This window comes from Chaetodon auriga, chromosome 21 (assembly GCF_051107435.1).
Source record: "Chaetodon auriga isolate fChaAug3 chromosome 21, fChaAug3.hap1, whole genome shotgun sequence".
NCBI lineage: Eukaryota > Metazoa > Chordata > Actinopteri > Chaetodontiformes > Chaetodontidae > Chaetodon > Chaetodon auriga.
This window is the reverse complement of record NC_135094.1, coordinates 17,671,916-17,692,641: the sequence shown is the minus strand read 5'-3', so window position 1 is coordinate 17,692,641 and position 20,726 is coordinate 17,671,916. Positions and strand designations below refer to the sequence as shown.

General features: G+C 43.0%; 2 protein-coding genes across 2 annotated transcripts; one reads left to right on the top strand and one right to left on the bottom strand.

The window, feature by feature from the left end:
* Positions 1-945: 945 nt before the first annotated feature.
* Positions 946-12,134, bottom strand: mtpap (mitochondrial poly(A) polymerase). The gene is made up of 9 exons (XM_076760897.1): positions 11,966-12,134; positions 11,223-11,380; positions 10,876-11,100; positions 10,498-10,722; positions 9,386-9,597; positions 7,933-8,159; positions 6,401-6,493; positions 6,224-6,297; positions 946-3,416 (listed from the first exon to the last, which is right to left on the bottom strand). The coding sequence occupies exons 1-9, from the start codon at positions 12,114-12,116 to the stop codon at positions 3,096-3,098; spliced, it is 1,686 nt and encodes a 561-aa protein (XP_076617012.1). The 5' UTR covers positions 12,117-12,134; the 3' UTR covers positions 946-3,095.
* A 467-nt stretch (positions 12,135-12,601) lies between these two features.
* Positions 12,602-20,194, top strand: map3k8 (mitogen-activated protein kinase kinase kinase 8). The gene is made up of 8 exons (XM_076760974.1): positions 12,602-12,721; positions 13,273-13,647; positions 13,810-13,980; positions 14,947-15,208; positions 16,107-16,213; positions 17,155-17,307; positions 19,038-19,284; positions 19,376-20,194. Exons 2-8 carry the CDS (start codon positions 13,300-13,302, stop codon positions 19,498-19,500), a joined length of 1,413 nt encoding a protein of 470 aa, XP_076617089.1. The 5' UTR covers positions 12,602-12,721; positions 13,273-13,299; the 3' UTR covers positions 19,501-20,194.
* The last annotated feature ends 532 nt before the right edge of the window (positions 20,195-20,726 follow it).

The following is a 20,726-nucleotide window of genomic DNA, read 5'->3' as shown; positions in this document are numbered from 1 at the left end:
TCAAATGAACCCCACAACACCCAGCAGTCCCATTTCATCAAATTCTCCTGAGGTGTTGATTTCCCCACCCAGTGCTTCTCTAACCACCGCATTTCATAACCACTCTGTTGCTCCACCGGAGCAGATCCACCAGTGAGAAACTCACTCATGGAAATAAACAAACTCTGCAGACCTCAAAGAGCGATGCCACTTTGAGAGGAAGGAGATGGCTGAGATAGAGAGAGAGGCACATTGAATTTGAAAGAGAAATGTAAGCTAGAAGAGAGGAGGCAGGGCTAGTGAGTGAAGTTCAAAACCACAGGGGCGTGAGGCGGTGATGGGCTCTCACTCCTTTCCTCCCATCCGTGCCCCCGTGGCAAAGGGTGGACGGGTAGGTGGGAGGGGAGGGGGAGGTAGTTAAAAGTCTATCCTCTCACCCTCGTGACCTCCCACGGCAATGAGTGAAAAAGCAGCTGTGGGCTGCGCACTCCCCGTTCCTCAAACACTGTCCCATGGGCCTGAAACACACATACACAAACACACTCAGGCACACTTATAGGATGTGAACCTGCGGATGCACTCGTAACATGAAGGTCTTTTCTCTTTCCTCTATCTCACAGATACATACATCCACTCAGGTTATGTAACTTTGAAAAAAAAAACTGTATATACATATTGGATGTGATTGACCTTCTTGGTTTCTCCGCTTCTTACCAACTTCAGTTTTGCCCCCATTTCAAGCAATGTGATTGGTGGACACAGGCATTATAAGCTGGAAACTGACTTAAGAAGAGTAAGAGTGACATCTCTTTTCACATATTTAACATGACATATCAACCACAGGGATCAATTCATTCTGCAGACTTCACCACATAACTGGCTGACTGGGGTTCCAGTGGAATGGGCGACCAAATTGATGGGCTGTCGACTTCTAAATAATTTTAACACATGCGAGCACAATTATGTCACTGTTTTAGATCATTTGCTTAAAACTTTAATCCAGATGTAACATTTGAGAAATTGCTGTTTGTGTTCTTTGTATTCTTCTTACCATTATTTAGTATAAAAAGTGAGATAATAGAGCCTTGAAAGCAACAAAAGGCAGTTAAAGCTTACAAAATGAACAAAAACACATATTAGAGAATACAGTAACAATAGGCTACTATTAGTTAAATAGTTAAAATGCAATGTAAAAATAAATATAAGGCTTTATACTTTTCCTTTAAATCAAGAAAATTTAACCTTTATTTCACTTCATTTATCTCCATTTACTACTTAGTTTTCTTGTCCTTTTGATCTTGGGGCAAGTTTGATCCTTTAGCTACTGTATCAATTAGTTTCTCCAAGAAACACTTCAGGTTTCCTCATGCTTAGACGTGCATCTGACTGCTTGAGCCATGAATGACTGTGCAGCTGGCTAGCTCGCCTGAAAACACAGCTACACACCCTGACAATCAGAATTTTCAACTAGCTACTGTACCTAGCTGAAGCTAATTTATTGATTGGTCAAATCATTGACAATTTATGGCCATTCTTCTGCGAAACTCTGTCCCTTGCAAACTTTTTTGGTCGATGGCACTCACTTCTCTGATCTTGCTCATTTATGATAGAAATGGTATCGAGTATAGAGTCAAAATTCAACAAGTTCTATTCATATTCGTTTGGGAGAAAATCCATTATTGTGGACTTTTATGGTCCAAGAGACTTTTCTGAACACATTGAGCTGGACTCAATGAGAGTGAGGGTATGAGGGGTGTGGCCTTTTCAAAACTGAATGTTTGGGCCTCAATTACAGCGCCACCATGTGGCTGATCGGGCTCTTATTTCATGGGAATAAGAATAAGAATAAAAACCCCTTTAGGCCTTGCACAGAAACTATATTAACTAGTGCAGGTTATGTTAATCATTCATAATCCTTACAAGCTAAGAACCACAAAATTAGCTATCTTTTGGTAATAATAAGTTTGGAGTAATGAAGAGACATGGACTTAAACAAGATAAATTTTAACATACATGGAGTACCAAGAGACATTATTCATAATTGTTGTGCAGCACAGAAAATGACAGTAGACTGTATGTCTTTGTTGTTGGCTAACTGAAATTGCTCAGTTTCCACAAAGATAATGGAAAATGATGTTATGGAGACAGAAGTACAGCACAGAATCGGTGAATGGCTGATTCATGTAGAAGCTTGTTACTGTTAGCTTGCACCTAAAATGCTCTAGCCACTGTATAAGAGTTCAAACAGCAACAGAACAGGATGAGAAGCTTCACTTGCTTACGTGTAGATTTATGATGAAGGCTAATTTCAGCTGGCTACAGTAGCTATAGGTGAAAAGGCTGGTGCTCAGTGTGTTTAGCTAGCAGTGTTTTCAGGTCAGTTAACTTTGCTCTAATATGACGTTACACGGCGGGAGCTCAAAAATTAAATGAGCGAGTCAGAGAAAGTTAGAGGAGTGAAAATAAGGTTTAATTTCTTCTATTAAGTAATTGGAGGTAAGGAAAGGAAACCAATTAAACATGTTCTCTTTCTTTACCATGTTTCTTCGTACGCTCCTTTTAACTATTTAACTGACAGTATTGATGTATTCAGTTATATTTTTGATGCGGCCCTTTCACAGCCTTTTTTCAGTTCTGAGTTGCCATAATAACCAAAGCAGTGTTTGCAATAAAACCATGTGTTATTCCATTCGTATGACAGCAATACAAAACAATATATCCATTGTGATTTTGTCTGAGGTGTGAACAGATGATGTTGTTTATCAGCGTTCATTATAACATCCATGTAGAAGAGAATGGCTGAATCAAATGAATCTGTGAGTCTACAGTCTAGCTCTTAAATGACTATCATTTGCATCAGTCACCACAGTATTGGCTTTAATTACAACAGAGTAGGTAAGTCCACAGTAAAGAACACACTCTCTGATCCTCGGTTCCAAACATATGCACACACAGGCCTCAGTGACACCCTCCAGTGTCCACGTTTGGAAGTATAGGCCGGTGCAGAAGCTGCTCCTCACCTTCTCAGTCAGGCCTCAGCCAAGCCCACCAGAAGGTGTTCACCAATAAATGAGTTAAAGTAATAGTAAGAGGATGGAGCTGATTTCCCAAGAGTCTTAGCTTGTCTTCAAGGATTCCAGCAAGCTCTTGAGCCTCAAGCTGGATGGCTCCAGTTTCCTTTTCTTGCGTCTTGTGACCCCTGCAACCTGGGTGGGTAGGAGGAGGGCAGCGAGTCCCCAAGGTACGGCAGGGTTGCCTTCGGTGCGACCTCTGGGTGTTTTGGTTTCACTCAGCTGGAGCAGCCAGGAGCTCTCCTGACACAAAGCTACGAAGCGGTCCAGCTGTGAGGCGTTGACGTTCTTGCTGATGTTCAGAGAGGTTTCAAAGGGGTTCTGGATGTGCAGCGGGGCTACCTCTGGCTTGTTCTGCTCTTTGCCCTGGAGAGAGGGAAGGGTACAACACTGGCAGATGAACACATTCTTGAGCAGCAGCCGTAAGCACATCCTGTATGTACAGTATATTGTGGTCCATGTATCTGGTTGGTCATGGTTTTAGTTCTGCTGCTGTATCTAGGGCACTTATAATGGACTGTAACACCTCTCCACATGCTAGCAGATGGGAGAGCGAGAGACATGGACATGGGTCCGGAAGACAATTTGAGTGATGTCATGAATAGTGCAAATAAATCAGAGAGGTGGACAAAAAAAACAACAGAAATGTGCTCGACTGATATGAAAACCTGCTACGCACACCTGCTAGGCATGCGTGAGCATCAGAAGCAGACATGATCTGTACGTCTGTCACGGCCATCAAATGAACCTTCAATATGTGGGTCAGAGAGAAGTCAAGAACCTTCACTCTGCATGCGATATTCTGCCTAAAGCCTGACAGTAAAGGGGCGGGAGGGACAGAAGATGGCAACATAAAGCCATCAGTCAGAGGAGAGGAGCGACCTGGAGAATTGTAGCACAGTAAAGCAGATTTATGGCTGTTGCTCCACCGGTGAAAGCCTGTAAGGCATGGGTCATGGCCACAGTCTACCTGCAGGCTTCTTCTGCTGTGTCAAATTTGATATTAGTCTCATATATTAGGCAGCAGCGTCTCTCATTCCGAGGGGGCATCAATTCATTAAACTCCCAGCATTAACAAAGTCCCTGCATCTCATGTGATGTGCCATCAAAACACCAACACCGAACACCTACTTCATCAGCTACAGGTCTAAGCAATGGGGAGTTAATAGCATATTATTTAATGTTACAAATATTTAGAGGTAAGCTAGAGAGGGAAAACACAGTATGACATGGGAACAGATTTTGGAGCCTTTAGGCTTAATCTTTCCTCTCCATTTCATTTAGAAAAACTCCACCATGGACTCTCTTTCAGTGCCTATAAAAAGTATCACACAGGCACAAACAGACAACAGCAGGCTGAATATGAGTCTGAATAGAATAAATATGCATTTGTTTACACTAAGCCTGATGGAGCTCCTAATTGGGATCCCAGCTCAAGGGTGCCGGGCCCCGTGGGGCCGGCATCAATCACATATGACAAGGACAGCTGTCATCTGTGTGTGTGTGTGTGGGAAGACGCCATCCACCAAACATTGCCTTTATTACCAACAGATTTCTCTGCTGGAGCTCGGCTATGGAGAGGGGAGGAAGGGTTGAAAGGAGTCTGAGCAGGGTTTCCTTTAGTGCTGAAGCTCTTTTTCTTTATGTTCTGGTTTCTTCATGCTGCCACTGTTTGATTTTTAAGATAAGTAGCAGGGTTGGATGGACCATTTTGTGAGTATTACAAACATTTTTTTTTTTGATCAGGATCCTGCAAATTAATTGTATGAAAGAATGGACAGTGCTCTCTGGTGGAAAAACGAAATAACACTGACACCGTTTCAAAATTATATCAAACAAATCTTTGGCAGTTCCGTACTGACATTTCTTGGTCCAGCTTTATTTGTGAGGATAGTTTCAAACAGCAACAGCATGCAGCGCCCTGCTGCCATGTTGGCAGGAAAGAGACGAAAGCCCTTTGTGGACATGGAGCACTGCTGGCTTCATCAGTCTGTCGAAGTGATGGCTTTTTGTCATTCAGACAGAGGTGACTTCTGCAATCATGTTCCTTATGAATTCAGTCAGACATTAGTGGAAAGAGCCACAGTGCTCGTGTGATATTTGACACCTGGTGCACAGAAGGAAGTGGTGTGGTAATTTGAAAAGTTGTGGTATAGAGTCAGAAGAGTGTTTCTGTCCTCCCGCAGCCTGCGTCAGTGACGGATGTTTGACTTATTTTTTTCCCCTCATCGTGAAGGGAACATCTTTTTATGAGCTCAATCTCCTCAGCAACTTCAAATCAGCTGTGTTTCCTGTTTTGTTAAACATTTTTGAGTGAATAAGAGATTAGAATTAAGTGATAAATGTATGACAGTATTTTTAATCAGGCACACACAGCATGTGTTTAATTTCTCTCTGTGCATGTCTAACTATCTAACCCCGTGCTGCTTCAGTCTTTGTTCTAATTTGATGGCAATCAGTTCAGACTTCCTTTGGGACTGTTAAGTGTTTTGGGTGTTTATGTGGACATGAGATGGTCATGTTAAATTGCTGTCGCATTTAAGGTGCACGTCTGAAAGGGGGGCTTAAATGTGGGAGTCTATTTCAGCTGGAACTTAAACCTGACTGACTTGTTTTGGCCATAGAGACACGTTTTGAACACTACATTGACACAACTCCAACAGTTCCAGAGAAACACTACCATTCATTTGGAATCATGTCAAAAGATGAATGTAACTGCAGCGTGCACTCTCTTTTAGCTCTGTTTTTGGTCTCTACCAAACCCCCAAGGTAAATATCTAACTCTTTAGTCGCTTAATCCTCCACTATGTTCACCAGCTGGTCTATAAACCGCTGTCTGTCTGCAGTTTGGTGCTCAAACCAAATCCATGAGAGCAGCGAGAGTGAACCAAAACAGTAAGGCTGCGGCCAGAGAGCTAAACAATGAGCTGAAACTCATGATGAAAGCTCTGTGCAGATGAAGGGAGCTGCAGATTCAGCTGCTAATTCTCTCTGGTCATCACTATGGTCAACCACTTTCACATGTCACATTGATTTTACATTGCCATTTGGTACACTGTCATAATAATTAAGCTTTAAGATTAGCTAGATAATGAAAAGATGATGTAACTTATCATCACTGGGCTACTCCTTTGTTTACATGGGACTTGATGGCTACGAATACCGATACATACCTTTCTGATATTTATGGACATCTTGCTGAATGCAAAGGAGGCGTAGAACTCAAAAAACTCACACAGCAGTTGCTCTGACAGAAAGCAAGAAAAGTCGAGTTAGCGGCCACAGAAACACTGGCATCAATCAAGCTGAATTGTAGCCCTGCAGCCCTGCTTCTACGCTCTCGTGCTCACCGAGCGTTTCTGTGTTGCTCTGGAGCTGGATCTTGCTGAAGTCGCTGACAAACGTGCAGTCGTTCCCCTCAATCACGCTCTTGTCTGCGGGACCTTGTGGGACGAGAGCGAGGGTACAAGGTAAACGGGCCTATGGCGGCCACAAACAAGACACAGATAGATGGCATCAGTGCATTTATGGAGAGGGGACAGGAAGTGTATGCGTACATGTGGGTGTACATGTGTGTATGAAGCTGGTCGAAGTAAAGAGCGTGGATCATGAGCCATGCCTGGATGGTTTACTTCTCCTGCAATGTCCTTGTTACCGCTCTCCTTCACCACAATGAGGCCGGTGGTGGCGGTGGTGTGTGTGTCTGTGTGTCTGTGTTTTACCCCACTGTTTAAATAGTTGCCTGTATGCTCACGTGTGTGTCTGGAGGAGGCGGGGTCATCGACCTTCCCAGAGTGATGGGCCTTTTATTGTCCTGTAAGCACTCTGTGAGATAGAGTCTCTGCTAAACGGGGCAGAGGAAGGGGGGTGGGGGGGTGAGGGGGGCGGGGGGGGGGGGGGGGGGGGGGCTGGATTGCTTTTGGAAGGCAATTATCAGGCGGCCAAGGTGACAGAGAGAGAGTGTGTAGACACAGATGGAGGAGCTGCAGTGGACGTGCAGGCAGACTAGTGTGCTCGTGGTTCATATTATCACAGGACACGCTCATTAGAGAAGTACGTAAGAAGGTAAGTTCTGCTCTAATGTCATCAACAGAGCCAAAATGGAAACCGCTGCACACTCCAGACTGGTGATGAAGGACATGCTTGGTACGTTAGGTTGGTGCCAAGGCAGCTCGGTCATATCTGACATTGAAATGCTGCTGTTGGTTACAGTTATATTTATAAAGGCATGGACGGGTCAAAGAAGCATCGAGAAAGCCCTGTGCAGTCAGCCTGCACGCCAAGAAAGGAACGACGGGATATTTTTTGATTCACCGAAGTACGTTTGAAATAATTTGTCATAAATGAAAACGATTTGTTGATTAACCTGTTATCAGCGACTAATGTGTTCACTGATTGATCATTTAAGTTATTTTACAAGCAAAAATATTCAACATTCCTTAGCAGATTTGGGTTGTTGGTTAAACAAAAAAGCTTCTTGGAAATGTGACTTTGAGCTCTAGGAAAATGTGATGGGCTATTTTAGACAATTATTATCAAATTAATCAATCAATAAAATTAATAACACGGTAGAAAATCTACAAATCTGCGTCATTTTGAAGTTTAGTATTGTCATATCCTCCACCCTAATGCCTGTTTTCATTCTTGGCTACGGGAAGAGTGTGGTCAGTAAATGTCACTATGGTGGTAATGGAGTTAGAGGAGTGGGGGCGCGCTGCCTGGTGCTGAGGGAGGATGCAATGCATGTGTTGCTATGTGACACTGAGACCTTGTCAAGCCAGACCTTCACAACTTTTAAGGATGTAGAAAAGCAATAAAATGGCTGATCAGACAATACAACAAAGGTACTCTCGGGTGAGTGGCAGGTGAGGCTGTGTGGTACCTGCAAGGTCCTTTAGGTGGTCCAGCGTGGGGATAATGGGGGGGCTCCTCCTCTGCAGGAAGAAGAGCACCATGACAGTGAGGGAGAAGTTGGTGATCCAGGCTCCGGGGATGCTGCTGGTGATGCCGTGAACTCGGGCCCAGCAGCGCACGGTGAACACCAGGAAACGCACCCGAGGGTCCAGCTCTCCATACAGGTAGAGCAGCTCTGTGCTCTTGATCGCCACCCTGTGGTGAACATGGAGAGCTACTACTACGTTTTGACAGTGCTTCATTGTGGCTGTTCGTGTCAGTGGTGAGAATGTGGAGACTTCCAGTACGAGTCCAGGCCGTTCACTTCACTGGGTGACTTGAAATATTTCATATCTTCTGCATTTTTAGCTTGCTCTGCCATCCCAAATGACTCTCAATGAATGACTGGATAAAAATTCAGTGTCCATGTTGCCACCCATTATGATGAAAATATCAAAAAAGGCAGTTAAGTGCAGAAAAAAAGTAATATCTCACACATTGTACAGCTCTCACAAACATCCTCTGATGTCAGTAACATATATGATATGATTCAAGCTACGTTACAATGTTCATTTTGATATTTGGTATGTCCACTGTAAGCCTGCCATATGTGGAGTGTGTATTAAACTCTGTCCCTACAGAGGTGTGAGTTTTTTTTTAAATAAAATAAATAAAAAGAACTAAGAATATGCAAATATCAGGGTAATTCGATTATGAACATTCATTTGACCCCAACACCTCACAGCCTCCTGAGTTCAGAAAGACAAATTCTGTATCATGCTGAATGTGAAGGGTCAGTTCAGTGAAAACCACAGCAAAGCCACCACTAGAGAGCAGCCTTCACCTTGTCACAGCGAAGCCTCAGTCACACTCAGCTGCTGTTAGATTTCGTTTTCTTTGACAGACACGTGCACTCGCACACACGTGCACACACACATAGCAGGAAGGGGCTGTGCTTGAAAGATCTCAGAGCACAACTCGAGAGAAGTCCCCCTCATATCCACCCACAGTCAGTAGTTCAACTCCATTTCCTTAGAAACAGTACTGTGGTTTTCTGTACGTTAGCAGGTCTGATAAACCATCAGCAGAGACCACAATAACAGGGGAAAAAGTGAAACACAAACAAGCCCCCTCTTTGGCCCTCATGTTCAGTTTCACCGTGGCTGCATGCGACTGAATGATCGCAGCACTTCCTGCCAGAGTGTGGTTTCTGTTTGGGGCTTTTGCAACAACAATGTGGCCAAACGATATTCAGGACAACATAAAACTAACAGTTTCTGTGAAGCAAGAGGCCTATGAGCAACTCTGATTGACATTTCGAGACATGACCCTCTGATTATACGATACTGACCCAGTTTATAATAAACCACTGGAACACTAGAGCTGTGACGAATAACTGTCCACACTGTTCATGTATGGGAAGCAGGCCGTGTGGTGAATACCTGTTGTTGGCTGTAAGGTCGCACTGAAAACCCGAGGGCTGGTGGGCAAAACGGAGCAGCGGGCATCGTGCATTGAGAATCTTCTGCACCCCAACACACCCAGGCGCAAACTGGTCCACACACTCCCCGATGACGGACAGGATGCTCTGGGTGACGGCCCGCTCTGAGTTGGCCCTCTTCAGCTGGTACTCCAGGGACATACCTCCTTTTGGCTGCGCACACAGAGTTTCGAGATTGTCAATGATCCTGAATCTCCCTCTATTTGTTACTTAATCCACTATGTTTACTTATTTAGGTTTCCAAATTCTCTATGCACTATTTATGCACCATATGTGCCCTTCAAAGTTCCCATTGTGTTCTGGTCTGACCTACAGTCCAAAAACCAATGGCACTGAATTTCCAACAACATATATCACAGAAAAGCCAAAGATCCTTGAACCGATGTTTGGCTTTTTTTTTTTTAATGAATAAATTATCAAAACAGTTGCAGATTAACAGACTAAATGGTACATGACTGCATTTTATAGTGCTTTATTCGCATGAGCATTCACACACTAATGACAGTGAGGTAGCATGCAGGGTGCTGACCTGACCATCGGGACAAACTCTGGCTTCAGTGCCTTGCCCAAGAACACTGAGCACTGTAGATTAGGATACAATGTAATCACAATTCCTGACAATCTCCTGCATTTTGATTGACTGCATCATTGCAGTAAATATTACCACCCTGTTTAAAATTCATATGCAGTATTAAGACATTCATTAAATGGTTTATAACACACTATAATGTATTTGTATGCAGCTATATGAACATTTTAAATATTCATTAATATACAGTATTTGGAACTTATACTATATAACTTATAGATTATATCTATATCTAACTCCTCTGAAGAGATATTTTATATTACAACTGTGCTATCGGTGCCCACAGGAGGAGTTACAGTCCACAAATATATTAATTAACACTTATATCGTCTTAACTAAAAGCTATCTGTCTGGAAATATGAATGTAACCATCCCCAGTCAGCTGATGGCTTTGATTTTCATGAATCAATCACATTTGATCTAAAGACACCGACTAAAGGATGACACCAAACTCCCATTATTACCGGTGTTCCTTTTCTCCCACTGATGCCATCCAGGTCCAGGATCATGTCCAGGTCACAGCCCAACTTTCCAAAGCCATTCACCGATGAGCCAAATGGCTTGATGGTGCATTCTGGGAAATAAGCAGCAGCAATGTCCTTGAGCAGAGAGCAGACGAGGAAACGCAGTCGGATGTTCTCCTCTGTTAGCTGATAGGCTTCAGTCAGGGAGGTTACCTGTCGGTCTATCTGAGGGGGAAAGAGGAGGCAGGCCATGTTAGCACAGTCCCTGAGGAATCCATCTGTATCAGACTTTCATACATGAACTCGTCTTCAAAGCTGAATCTCAGCCAGCACTTCTATTTAAACTGAATATCTGGGTGTGATAACCGAACCACTTACACTTTCCTCTGTGGACAGCCTCTGTATGAGCTGGTTGATGGGAATAGTGATTTGTGGCTTGCACAATTTCTGATTTGGTGAGTTCAATGAGGCTGATTTCCTCAATGACAGCAGTCTCGATTTAAAAGGCACCATGGCTTCATTGCTGACGACGGGGATGGCTGCCTCTTCTAGTAATGATGCAACACTTTCCCGGTTGGCAAATTCCACGACAGCATGTGTGCCCTGGAGAATAACACCCATACACAAAATTTCATCATCCAGCTGAATCCTTACATGACAGTGAAGTATGTTGTATATGCATCTTATAATATGTATTTATCAGAGGAGCATGGTAATTCACGTACATAGCTTTCATAAAAGAAGTATTTATTGATATTTCCATGTGTTGATAAATACTTGAGGAGCCGTTTCTCAGAGGCGCAGCTGATGAGGACAGATCTCTCTGCCTGTTCTTGTCTCTCTGCCTGGACAGCACACAAAGATCTGCGGCCATCTTTTTCATCTGACGACAGAGAAGCAGAACATTAGGCAACAATACCGTTTTACTTTGTGGTCGATGTGTATTGTCATTGTCAGTGTGCAGTTAGCATAAAGTGGTAGTCAAACTTTGAAGCATTAGCTGGTGAAGACTTCAGCACTATTTGTAACAAGTGTGATCTTCCACAGCCCAAGAACTGAACTCCAAACTTCATATAAAAAAGTTACAATTTTACAGTATGGAACACTGTTTAGCAAGTACATGCATGCCAAAAATCACAGCACGATAGCATTAACTCTTGGAAGCAACTCTTCATTTCAGGACCACACCTATTAAAATGAAAATATATCTGAAAGGATAAATAGAACCCCTTTTGGAGATTTTACTAAGCTCGGACTCCCTGGTGAACAACAAAATGCCGAATTTCACCGAGACCTTAATGATTTCTTACGTTTTTAATTGTTTTTAAAGCAGTTAAGCATTTTAAATCATAGCTAAGGCTATTCCAAAAATCAGGATTTCTGAATGAAGTTTGGAATGACAATCACAGCTAGTATCAGGGCTAATAAGCAGGTTAACTTGGTTTGTTTGACATCTTGATAGACTAACCAGCTTCGTCTTTCCGATGTGTTTCGCCTTGCGCAGCGACAACGTTTGTTCCAATATTTCTGTGAAGAAATGTCTCGACCCTCTGTAGGCACTTTCCTAGGCTGCCCCTTCCCCTCATATGTAACCTGCACACGGCAATGGAGGACGCCATTACTGCTCAGAAAGAAGCAGAAACGCGCATGCGCATAGTCACTACTACGGCAACTGGCAGGTACCGAACTGTACGCGTTGAGGTGACAAATTATGGGTGATAAATGCATGGATGAGTTTTATAAGGCTACATCTACTGTGTCCTTGCCATGACAGTCCACATATAACTTAAAATTGAATCTGTTTGACTTACTGTATTAGGTCTTATTATTTCTAATGAACATTACCGTGCCTCATGTTTTTTTTCTATTGACTTATATCAAGAGTTTTACAACAGGCAGCGAAAAGCATTTTCCCACAGGAAAACACCCAGTGATTCTGCGGAAGGCAACATCCTGTGTTTCAGCGATGAATCCACATGAAATTTGTTTTTCATCTTGAGAAAACAGAAGAAAGGGAAAACGAAACCTACAGACAGTGCTGGCACCTGACATTAAAGCGTGCACCACCCACGCGCTGATCGACCGCACTTCCTCTGTTTACTTCCTTCTAAACAGCCCAACCCGACCCTAGGACTGCCAGACAGACAGTCCGCGTCTGGACGCTGCAGACACGTAATGGAGAGACGACAGCTCTGATAATCTTCTGACTCGAAGATTACGGCAAGTACGGCATTTTTTAAATAACTATATCTTGTCTGATAATAATTAACTGAATAATCTTCTGAAATCAAAACTAGCAGCTAAATATTTTGTGACTGACTTCTGAATTTGCGCAGTGTCTTATTTGTCCAGGGAAATAACGCCGTCTCTAAAAAAAGAAAAAGATAATCAGGTGTGCATGATGATGTGTATGAATATATGTGTATGAGCTGGATTTCTATTCGCAGCCCATGGCTATTAATGAGCTTTTGTAATTCTTTAGTAGATGATCAACAGTTGGTGTTTTTTACGTGCAAAACAGGGTCCAAGCTTTCTTAGGGGCTTCCCGGCTAAATTGTGAAACTCCCTTCATTTGTTCAGAAAACAGCCTTTTAAGCCCCTCCCTCATGTGTGTCCATTTAGCTGAATCAAAGCTCCAGTGCCTCGGTGCAGTGTCAGTGTATATCCAGCGCTCCAGATGAACTTTTAGTCATTCACTAGCTGATCACTGACAGGATCTCGTCTGAACTGAAGAGAAAAATGCCCATAAACTGACATCTTGATGTTTCATTTTAGAGCAAGAAAAACAAGTCAAGCATCAAGATGGATTACAAATATGATAATGGAGTAGAACTGCTGCTGGCTCACATGAATATAGAAGACATCATCAACGCTGCCGAGACTCTGTATCAGCTTGAACAAGTGGAGGAGGAGGAGGAAGCGGGCTTGTCATTCGAAGAGGAAGGGCTCTCCCAGGAGGAGATGGATGAGAACGAGGAGGCAGGGGACACTGAGGACTCCAGGAGTCACCAGAAGGACTGTGTTGATGGGGTTGGAGGTGTTCGGTATGGGACAGTGACAGACCTCCTGGCCTTTGTCAACCTGCTCTCCAGCATGCAGGCAGCAGCGCTGGAACACCTGCCTGAGGAGATGGGAGTCCTGCTGAACAAGGTGAGAAGTGTCTCCACCACAAGACCGAACGTCTGTGTGCATGAAGATGAGCCTTAAATTTACAGTTCACATTTGGTTATGATCAGCCTAGAAAAACATATTATGATTGGAAGTGTTTTCTTATTTTATGTATTTATGTATTTTACTGATCTTGGTTTGCAGACATTCATGGTTGCAAAAAAGGGCCGCTACAAGATCAACATGGATGTGCTCCTGTTTCCATGGAAATTGACCTACAAGAATCCTGGCCCTGGCCTCGTGCCTAAAGGCTCATTTGGGAAAGTCCACTTGGCTCAAGACACCACCTCTAGGAAGAGAATGGCTTGCAAACTGGTGAGTCTGCTCAGCAATGACTGGAATCCAGTCTGTGCTGACTTCTCGAAACTCCTGTCCTCGGTGCCAAATACTTCACCTGCCAAGTACTATTTGTTCACACTCCGACTACTCCTGTGTTTGTAGTTATACAATGAGTGTTAATATCAACATTTGCCTTGTTTGACCTTGACATGAAAGGGAACAGGAACAGTTCTCTTAAAAGAAGAACCAGGTCAAACTTACAAAACAGGCCAAGATTAATGCAAGAATGGAAATGTAACTTCCCACAGAAACTTAAACTTAAACAAGCCAATCAATATATTGGCATGTTGTGATTTTAGGTGCCTACCTGCATGCTCCTAAGACCACAAGTTATCATTTTTACATTTCTTTTTTTGGACAGAGCCAAACTATCAATTTCCCCCTGCTCCCAGTCTTTAGACCAAGGTAAAATAAGATAAGCCTAGTGTCTCCTGACTTTATTGATACCACTCTCATGTCTTTATGGTAAATATGAAGCAAAATCTAGCAGCTGCTTGGCTGAGCTTAGCTTAAAGGCTGGAAAGAAGGAGAAACAGCTAGCTTGCCTCTGTTGAAAGGGAACAAAATCCACCGACCGGCACCTCTAAAGCTTATTAATTTTATTCTATTGTATCCATTTAATTCATACAAACACCAAACTGGAAAAACTGGAATATCCAATAGTTGGCAAGCAAACTCACAGTAACTCCAAGACCCCAGGAAGTTAATATGTGTGGCCAAAAAATTGCCCAGCACGTTTGTTTTTTGTAAAGATGAAACAAATAAATTATAGCATGTTAGCTAGCTTTCTAGGTGCTGATGTGTGTGTGTGTGGGTGGGGTGGGGGGGGTGTTGTTTTGTCTTTTTACCTTCAGATGCTAGCCTGGCTGTGTCCTCACAAGCCAATGCCATTGTTCATTAGTTTGACGATGCATTTATTTACGTCTCATCATCCTCTCATAGATCCCCATGGAGAACTTTAAAGCAGCCGATGTGGAATTCCAAGCCCGGTACCACCATGAGAACATTGCTGAGCTCTACGGTGCTCTGCTTTATGACCAGAACGTCCATCTGTTCATGGAAGCCGGAGAGGGCGGCTCCGTCCTGGAGAAACTGGACAGCTGTGGGCCCATGAGGGAGTTCGAGATCATTTGGGTGACCAAGCAAGTCCTGCGGGGCCTGGAGTACCTGCACTCACACAACGTCATCCACCATGACATCAAACGTAAGAGCAAAAGAAAAAAATTCTGTACGTGTTGGTGTGTTGCGCTGCATTGCATGAAGCTAGTACAAATGGGTCAGGAAGTGATGCAATGTCAGTTTTTACTGTCTTTACATCAGAGTCGAGCCACAGACGGATACTGCTCATGGGGATAATTCTAGGAAGAGTCTTATGTGCTGAGCAGGAAAGAGGTGAATCAGCTCAGACAGCCACAATCTTATCTGATAAGCCTTGGTTTGACAAGCATGTTTTGAGGAGGTGTTCAAAGGTAGTCAGGTCCCACTGACAAAAAATGAGGTAGCTAATGACTTGGATTACAAGAAGACATGCTAGTTACAGTGGGTGGGGCTCAGCTGCGGTTTGATGTGAGGTAGCTGCTTGTTGGTTGGACCACAGTGGCGCTGCTGGGATCAAAGCATTCTGCAGAGCCGTCTGTCAGCCTCATGGCCTAAAGGCTGTTTGGTGCCTGGAAATTCCAGCCTTCTTCTCATGCGATCTTGGGGTTAAATGTAGGGTCCAGAGAGGCAAGTGACTTACGACAATGGCCAGCCTGGCCCTCTGACACGTTGCTGTGGTTCACAGTGTTTCCTGCCTGCAATCAAAATATGTAATTAAACCTCTGTGTGGTTTTTAAATGCAATGATGAGACTTTTCATGAAAGGCTTGCCCTCAAATTATCTGTCGAATTCCTTTGCTAAAAGCTCGAGACATGCTTGACTTCTTCTTGGGAGGCTTCAAAGGCCTTTTCCCAGTTGAAATCAATGCAAAGTCAGTTTAGCATCTTTGAAAAAGTCACTAAATATTATGTCAAATGCCAGCCTCCACAGCGAAGCATCAACACCGAAAGCGCTGCACACTGCAACATCTGTGAATTCTAACTGTTACTTTCTGTTTTCTTTAGCCAGTAACATTGTCCTGATGTCAAACAAGGCAGTGCTGGTGGACTTTGGCCTGACAGTGCAGATGACAGAGGACATGTACATTCCCAGAGACCTGAGAGGAACAGAGGTAAGAAAACAAGCTGGAGATCTGAAAGTGTTTTACAGGCTGTAACTGCAAGCCTGTAATGAATGCATAAACCCGACATGTCTTCTTTATCTTCTGTTTGTGATTATTTAGTCCCATCAATACTTGTTTTTTTTTTCTCTGATCTTGAGTGTGTTTTTACTAGAGAAGGCAGCATTCTTCTTGACTCATGACTCAGGCTAGACTTCCCCAGGCATTGAAAGAAATGAGTTTTACTCTTGTCAGCACTTGTCTCTGTTGTCTTCAAAATGATTAGAGAAAGTCAGTGATTGGCAAGTGTTACTGCAGAGCAGTCTGTGCCTTCATCGACCTCACTGATCTTAATAATAGTCTACTTATGCTTAGGGTTCTAAGTGCGGATGTAATCAGCACTTGGGAAATTTTTGATTAATCCGGCAGATTTATCTCAAGCCTTTTCTCCCATCATGTGTCTGCCTAGCTTTCCCAAGTTTTGATCTGTTTATGTGTCGGTGTAGGCCTTAGAGCATGCACCCTGGGCCTCTCATGGCTCGGCTTGTGGAAAGTCCCAGGGCAGACACCCAGCAGTAATAAGAGTGACAGTGTAGCAAATACACTGGGCTGCTCAGGCTTACATTAACATGGGAGAGCAGCGTGGAATTTCCAGCAGAGAAAGAGATGAGCTGTGGTAGTGTGTTTACTTTTCACACTGCAAAGGACAACCCACTTCTGCACTGCTCTTACCTTGACACACACAGTGTAGGTCTAAAGGTTAGCTTGTTTGTTGAAACAGAAAAACCTGTTTACTGTAAGAGGTTGCTTCCTATTTGCTGTTGAGCACTGATATATTACTTTTAATGGGAAACTAAAAAAGGAGGAACCACTCTCACACTTTGTCCTGCCATTATCCTCTGCAGCCCCATTTTACCTACGATTTCACATTATGTCACTCTTCTTTCATTTAGATGTATATGAGTCCAGAGCTGGTTCTGTGTCGAGGACATAATACGAAGGTAGACATTTACAGCCTGGGCACCACCATCATTCACATGCAGACTGGTAGCCCCCCATGGGTCCGCAGATACCCACGCACTGCCTACCCATCTTACCTCTACATTGTAAGTACTGTACATTTTTTATGAACTGTGGTAGTGTCAATGTGTTGGTCGGAGTTGGTCCACCACTTTGGTCCAGATTGACATAAGTCTTACTAAATGACTGACTGCAAAGACACAGAAATTATGAAACTGCTATTGGACAGATTGCCATGAAAGTTCCTGCAGACAGTCATTGTCCTCTGAGGACAAATCTTTAAGACTTTGTTTATCCCCTGACTTTTCCACCAGCACTACCCACAGGTTGATTTCTGTGGTTCTGAGAAAAATGTCATGCCATTTTGTCAGTTTGGTTTGTGAGCAAATACCTTCAAAGCTAATGAAATTCCCACCACCTACCTTTAACTGTTCTCTGTTTTTAGAGCTACTTTGTACTACAGCAAATGTTAAAGCACCTATAATCAATATGTTCATATAAAGAATGCATCACATGACCACATATGTAGAAGGATTAGTTATCATTTTCATCCCGTAGGAAGGTGTTTTCATTAAAAAGAAAACTCTAAAAACCTAATGTACACTACCTGACCAATGACAGACAAAGTTAGCAGCTAGCTAGCGAACATTGTGGAGACTTTTGCTGCTAAATAGCCATATTTCCCCCAGGAGTTGGTGGAGACCTAAAAAACATATGATATGAAAAAAAATATGATCTGATATGTATCTGCTGGATATGTAAATCGGCTAACTATTCACTAACAAGTATGCTAACAAGAGAGTTAGCTTGTTTCCACTGCCACTCAAACTGAAGGACTGGATTAAATGATAACACACAAAGAATAGAAAATCTATTCATTTCTTATCTAATAACTAGAAGTATATAAGGACGCACTATTAAAACCAGGTACTGTAGTTTGAAGTAAAAAGCAGTACATCTTTGAAGACTTATTCAAGAGAAGAGGTGCATGACTTTCTGAATTTCTGTTTGCAGCAAAGCGCTTGACTTTTTTTTTCTGACACCACCATCTGGCCAGTTGTTACACTTACTTCACCACAACGGCTAAATCCAAATCCATCTCACAGTTCAGTCGTTTTTGCTTTCAGCATTACACCCACACAGCGCCACTTGCATATGTCACTGTCATGCTGTGAGATAGATAGTATCTTGTGTCTTGAAAAAGTGACACACGTTTCCATGACCTTGTTCAGATCCTCCACCGCCACGATTATTATGACGTAAAAAAAAACACTTAAGTGACTGACTGCAGCGTGTGCCCTATGGCCCAATTAGTCAATCTCTACTTCTGTCTTTTTTAATTTTCCATGACATGGGTTCTCTGCTTTCAAGAAGTCCTGTTTCTGTTTTTGAAATGATTATCAGCTCTTTTGATTGAGACAATTACTCACTTCCTCGTGAAACTGCTGTTGTGGAGAAGTAATGTTGCTTGGTTAAGTCACTTCAGCCGGCTATCTTTGGAAGTCTTCTTTGTTCCTTTTTTAACACAGTCAAACTTGTTTTACAAGCTCCTGCTCACAATGATACTCAAGTGAAGTCACGTCAGAGTTTATTATCGTCCAATATCGCAAAGTTTGTCTCAGAGGGCTGGACACAAGATAAAAACAACAACGAGAATAGCAACAAAAGCAATAGAAACAAAGAAAACTGGGTCACAGCTGCTGGGGAAGTGCTACGTGGCCTGTTCTCTCTTTTTTTGGAAGCCTTGACTGTCTGTAACTCTTCTTTTTCTCTCATGCTGCAGTTTTCCAATTTTGCCTTATCTCTCTTCCAAAAGATCCACAAGCAGGCCCCGCCTCTGGAGGACATCGCAGAGGACTGCAGCCTGGCCATGCGCTCCTTCCTGGAGCGAGCCCTTGAGAGGAACCCTGCTCTACGGAGCTCGGCGTCCGAGCTGCTGAAGGACGAGGCCATCAACCCTCCCAGGGAGGATCAGCCACGCTGCTGGAGCCTTGACTCGGCCCTGGAGGAGGTCACGCACACCATGTTACGGCAGCAGAGCCAGCACCATGACACCACACAGGGTAAGGATTTAGATGTTGACTTCTGTTTGGTTCCAGTAATAAATAAGATTCTTTCCCTCTTTAAACATGTCCTCCTGTGTCTTCTCTGCAGAATCTTCTCTGTACTCTGAGGACTCTGGCCACATGAGGCGGAAGGGCTCCTTGTACATTGACCTGGGAGCCTTATCAGGATACTGTAAACTGGTGACAGGCCCCCCTACTTCAGAATATGGCTAGCACTGGACCACAGCTCACCAATTATGTGGCTGAGCTTAAGTTGAAGTCAACTCATGATTTACTTTTTAGGTCTCAAAGTATAGCTCACTCTTTGTTGTTGAAGGACCAATGACTAGTAGTTTGAACAAGTGGACAGCTGCAGGCAACATGGCTCATTGATGAACTGCAACTGTTTGCAAGACTCAAGTTAACACTGCGGGACAGTGGATGGAATGAGCATGAACTGTTAGCAATTGGTATCATTTCCCAGAGCCCTCTATGGGGTTCTTGTACATGAAATATTTCCGTGTGGTAGTTAACCCAGTAATCAAATGTATTCTTTTTTCTCTCATGAAACTATGTCTAATTGTCCTTAAAAATAAGTTATTTTGTCAATAAAATGATGTAAGTTATCCGTTAAAGTATGTGTGCACCATGCAAACATGGATGATATGTAGTTCTCTATGGACTTCCTCCTGTTAATTCCTGTGGAATAGTAATAGCATCATAATGCAATGCAAATGAACGCTTCTGTGAAATGCATGTGATATCTGATTTCTGTTTTGTACATCCTGAGAGATGAGGCTTGCTGTGCCTTTGACTTAAAAATGATTCTTTTACTTCTGTTTTCTTTAGTATTGAGCATAGAAACTGCCCAGAGGTTGAAAATGTGTCAGTCATTATGCAATAACTGCAATAAAATGAAAGTCCCACACTGTTTTGTGATTTTTCACGATTACTTAAAGTAGTCATGAGTTTAATCAGAGTATTCATTTTGGATTTCCCACACAACTAAGAGACCGCTGTGAATTTCACAGAGAATTTTAAATCCTCTCATAATTTCCAACTGTAAAACTGTGTGCAAAGATTTGATAGAAATGACAAACTGACAATCTTGATGACTGATTAGCTTTAATGGAAAGGACAGAAGGAGTTTCGTTCATTAGTAAGGGTGTATGGTTCAAAGGAACGGGTGGGGGAACACTTAACTTCCGCTCTCTCTCTGAGCTTTATTATTTAAGAAAATAAAGACATCAGACCCAGCTGACTGCAAAGTGCAGCCTCTGTACTTACTGAACCGATGTATGGGACAGTGGGCATCTCATCAGACTATTTTAGAACAAGAGTCTACAGCCATGCTGTCTGCTCTGTCATTTTTTAACATGTAATGTTCACCATGTTTGCCATCTTTGTTTAGTGTGTTAGCATGCTAACATTTGCTAATTACCTCTGAACAAAAAGTTCAG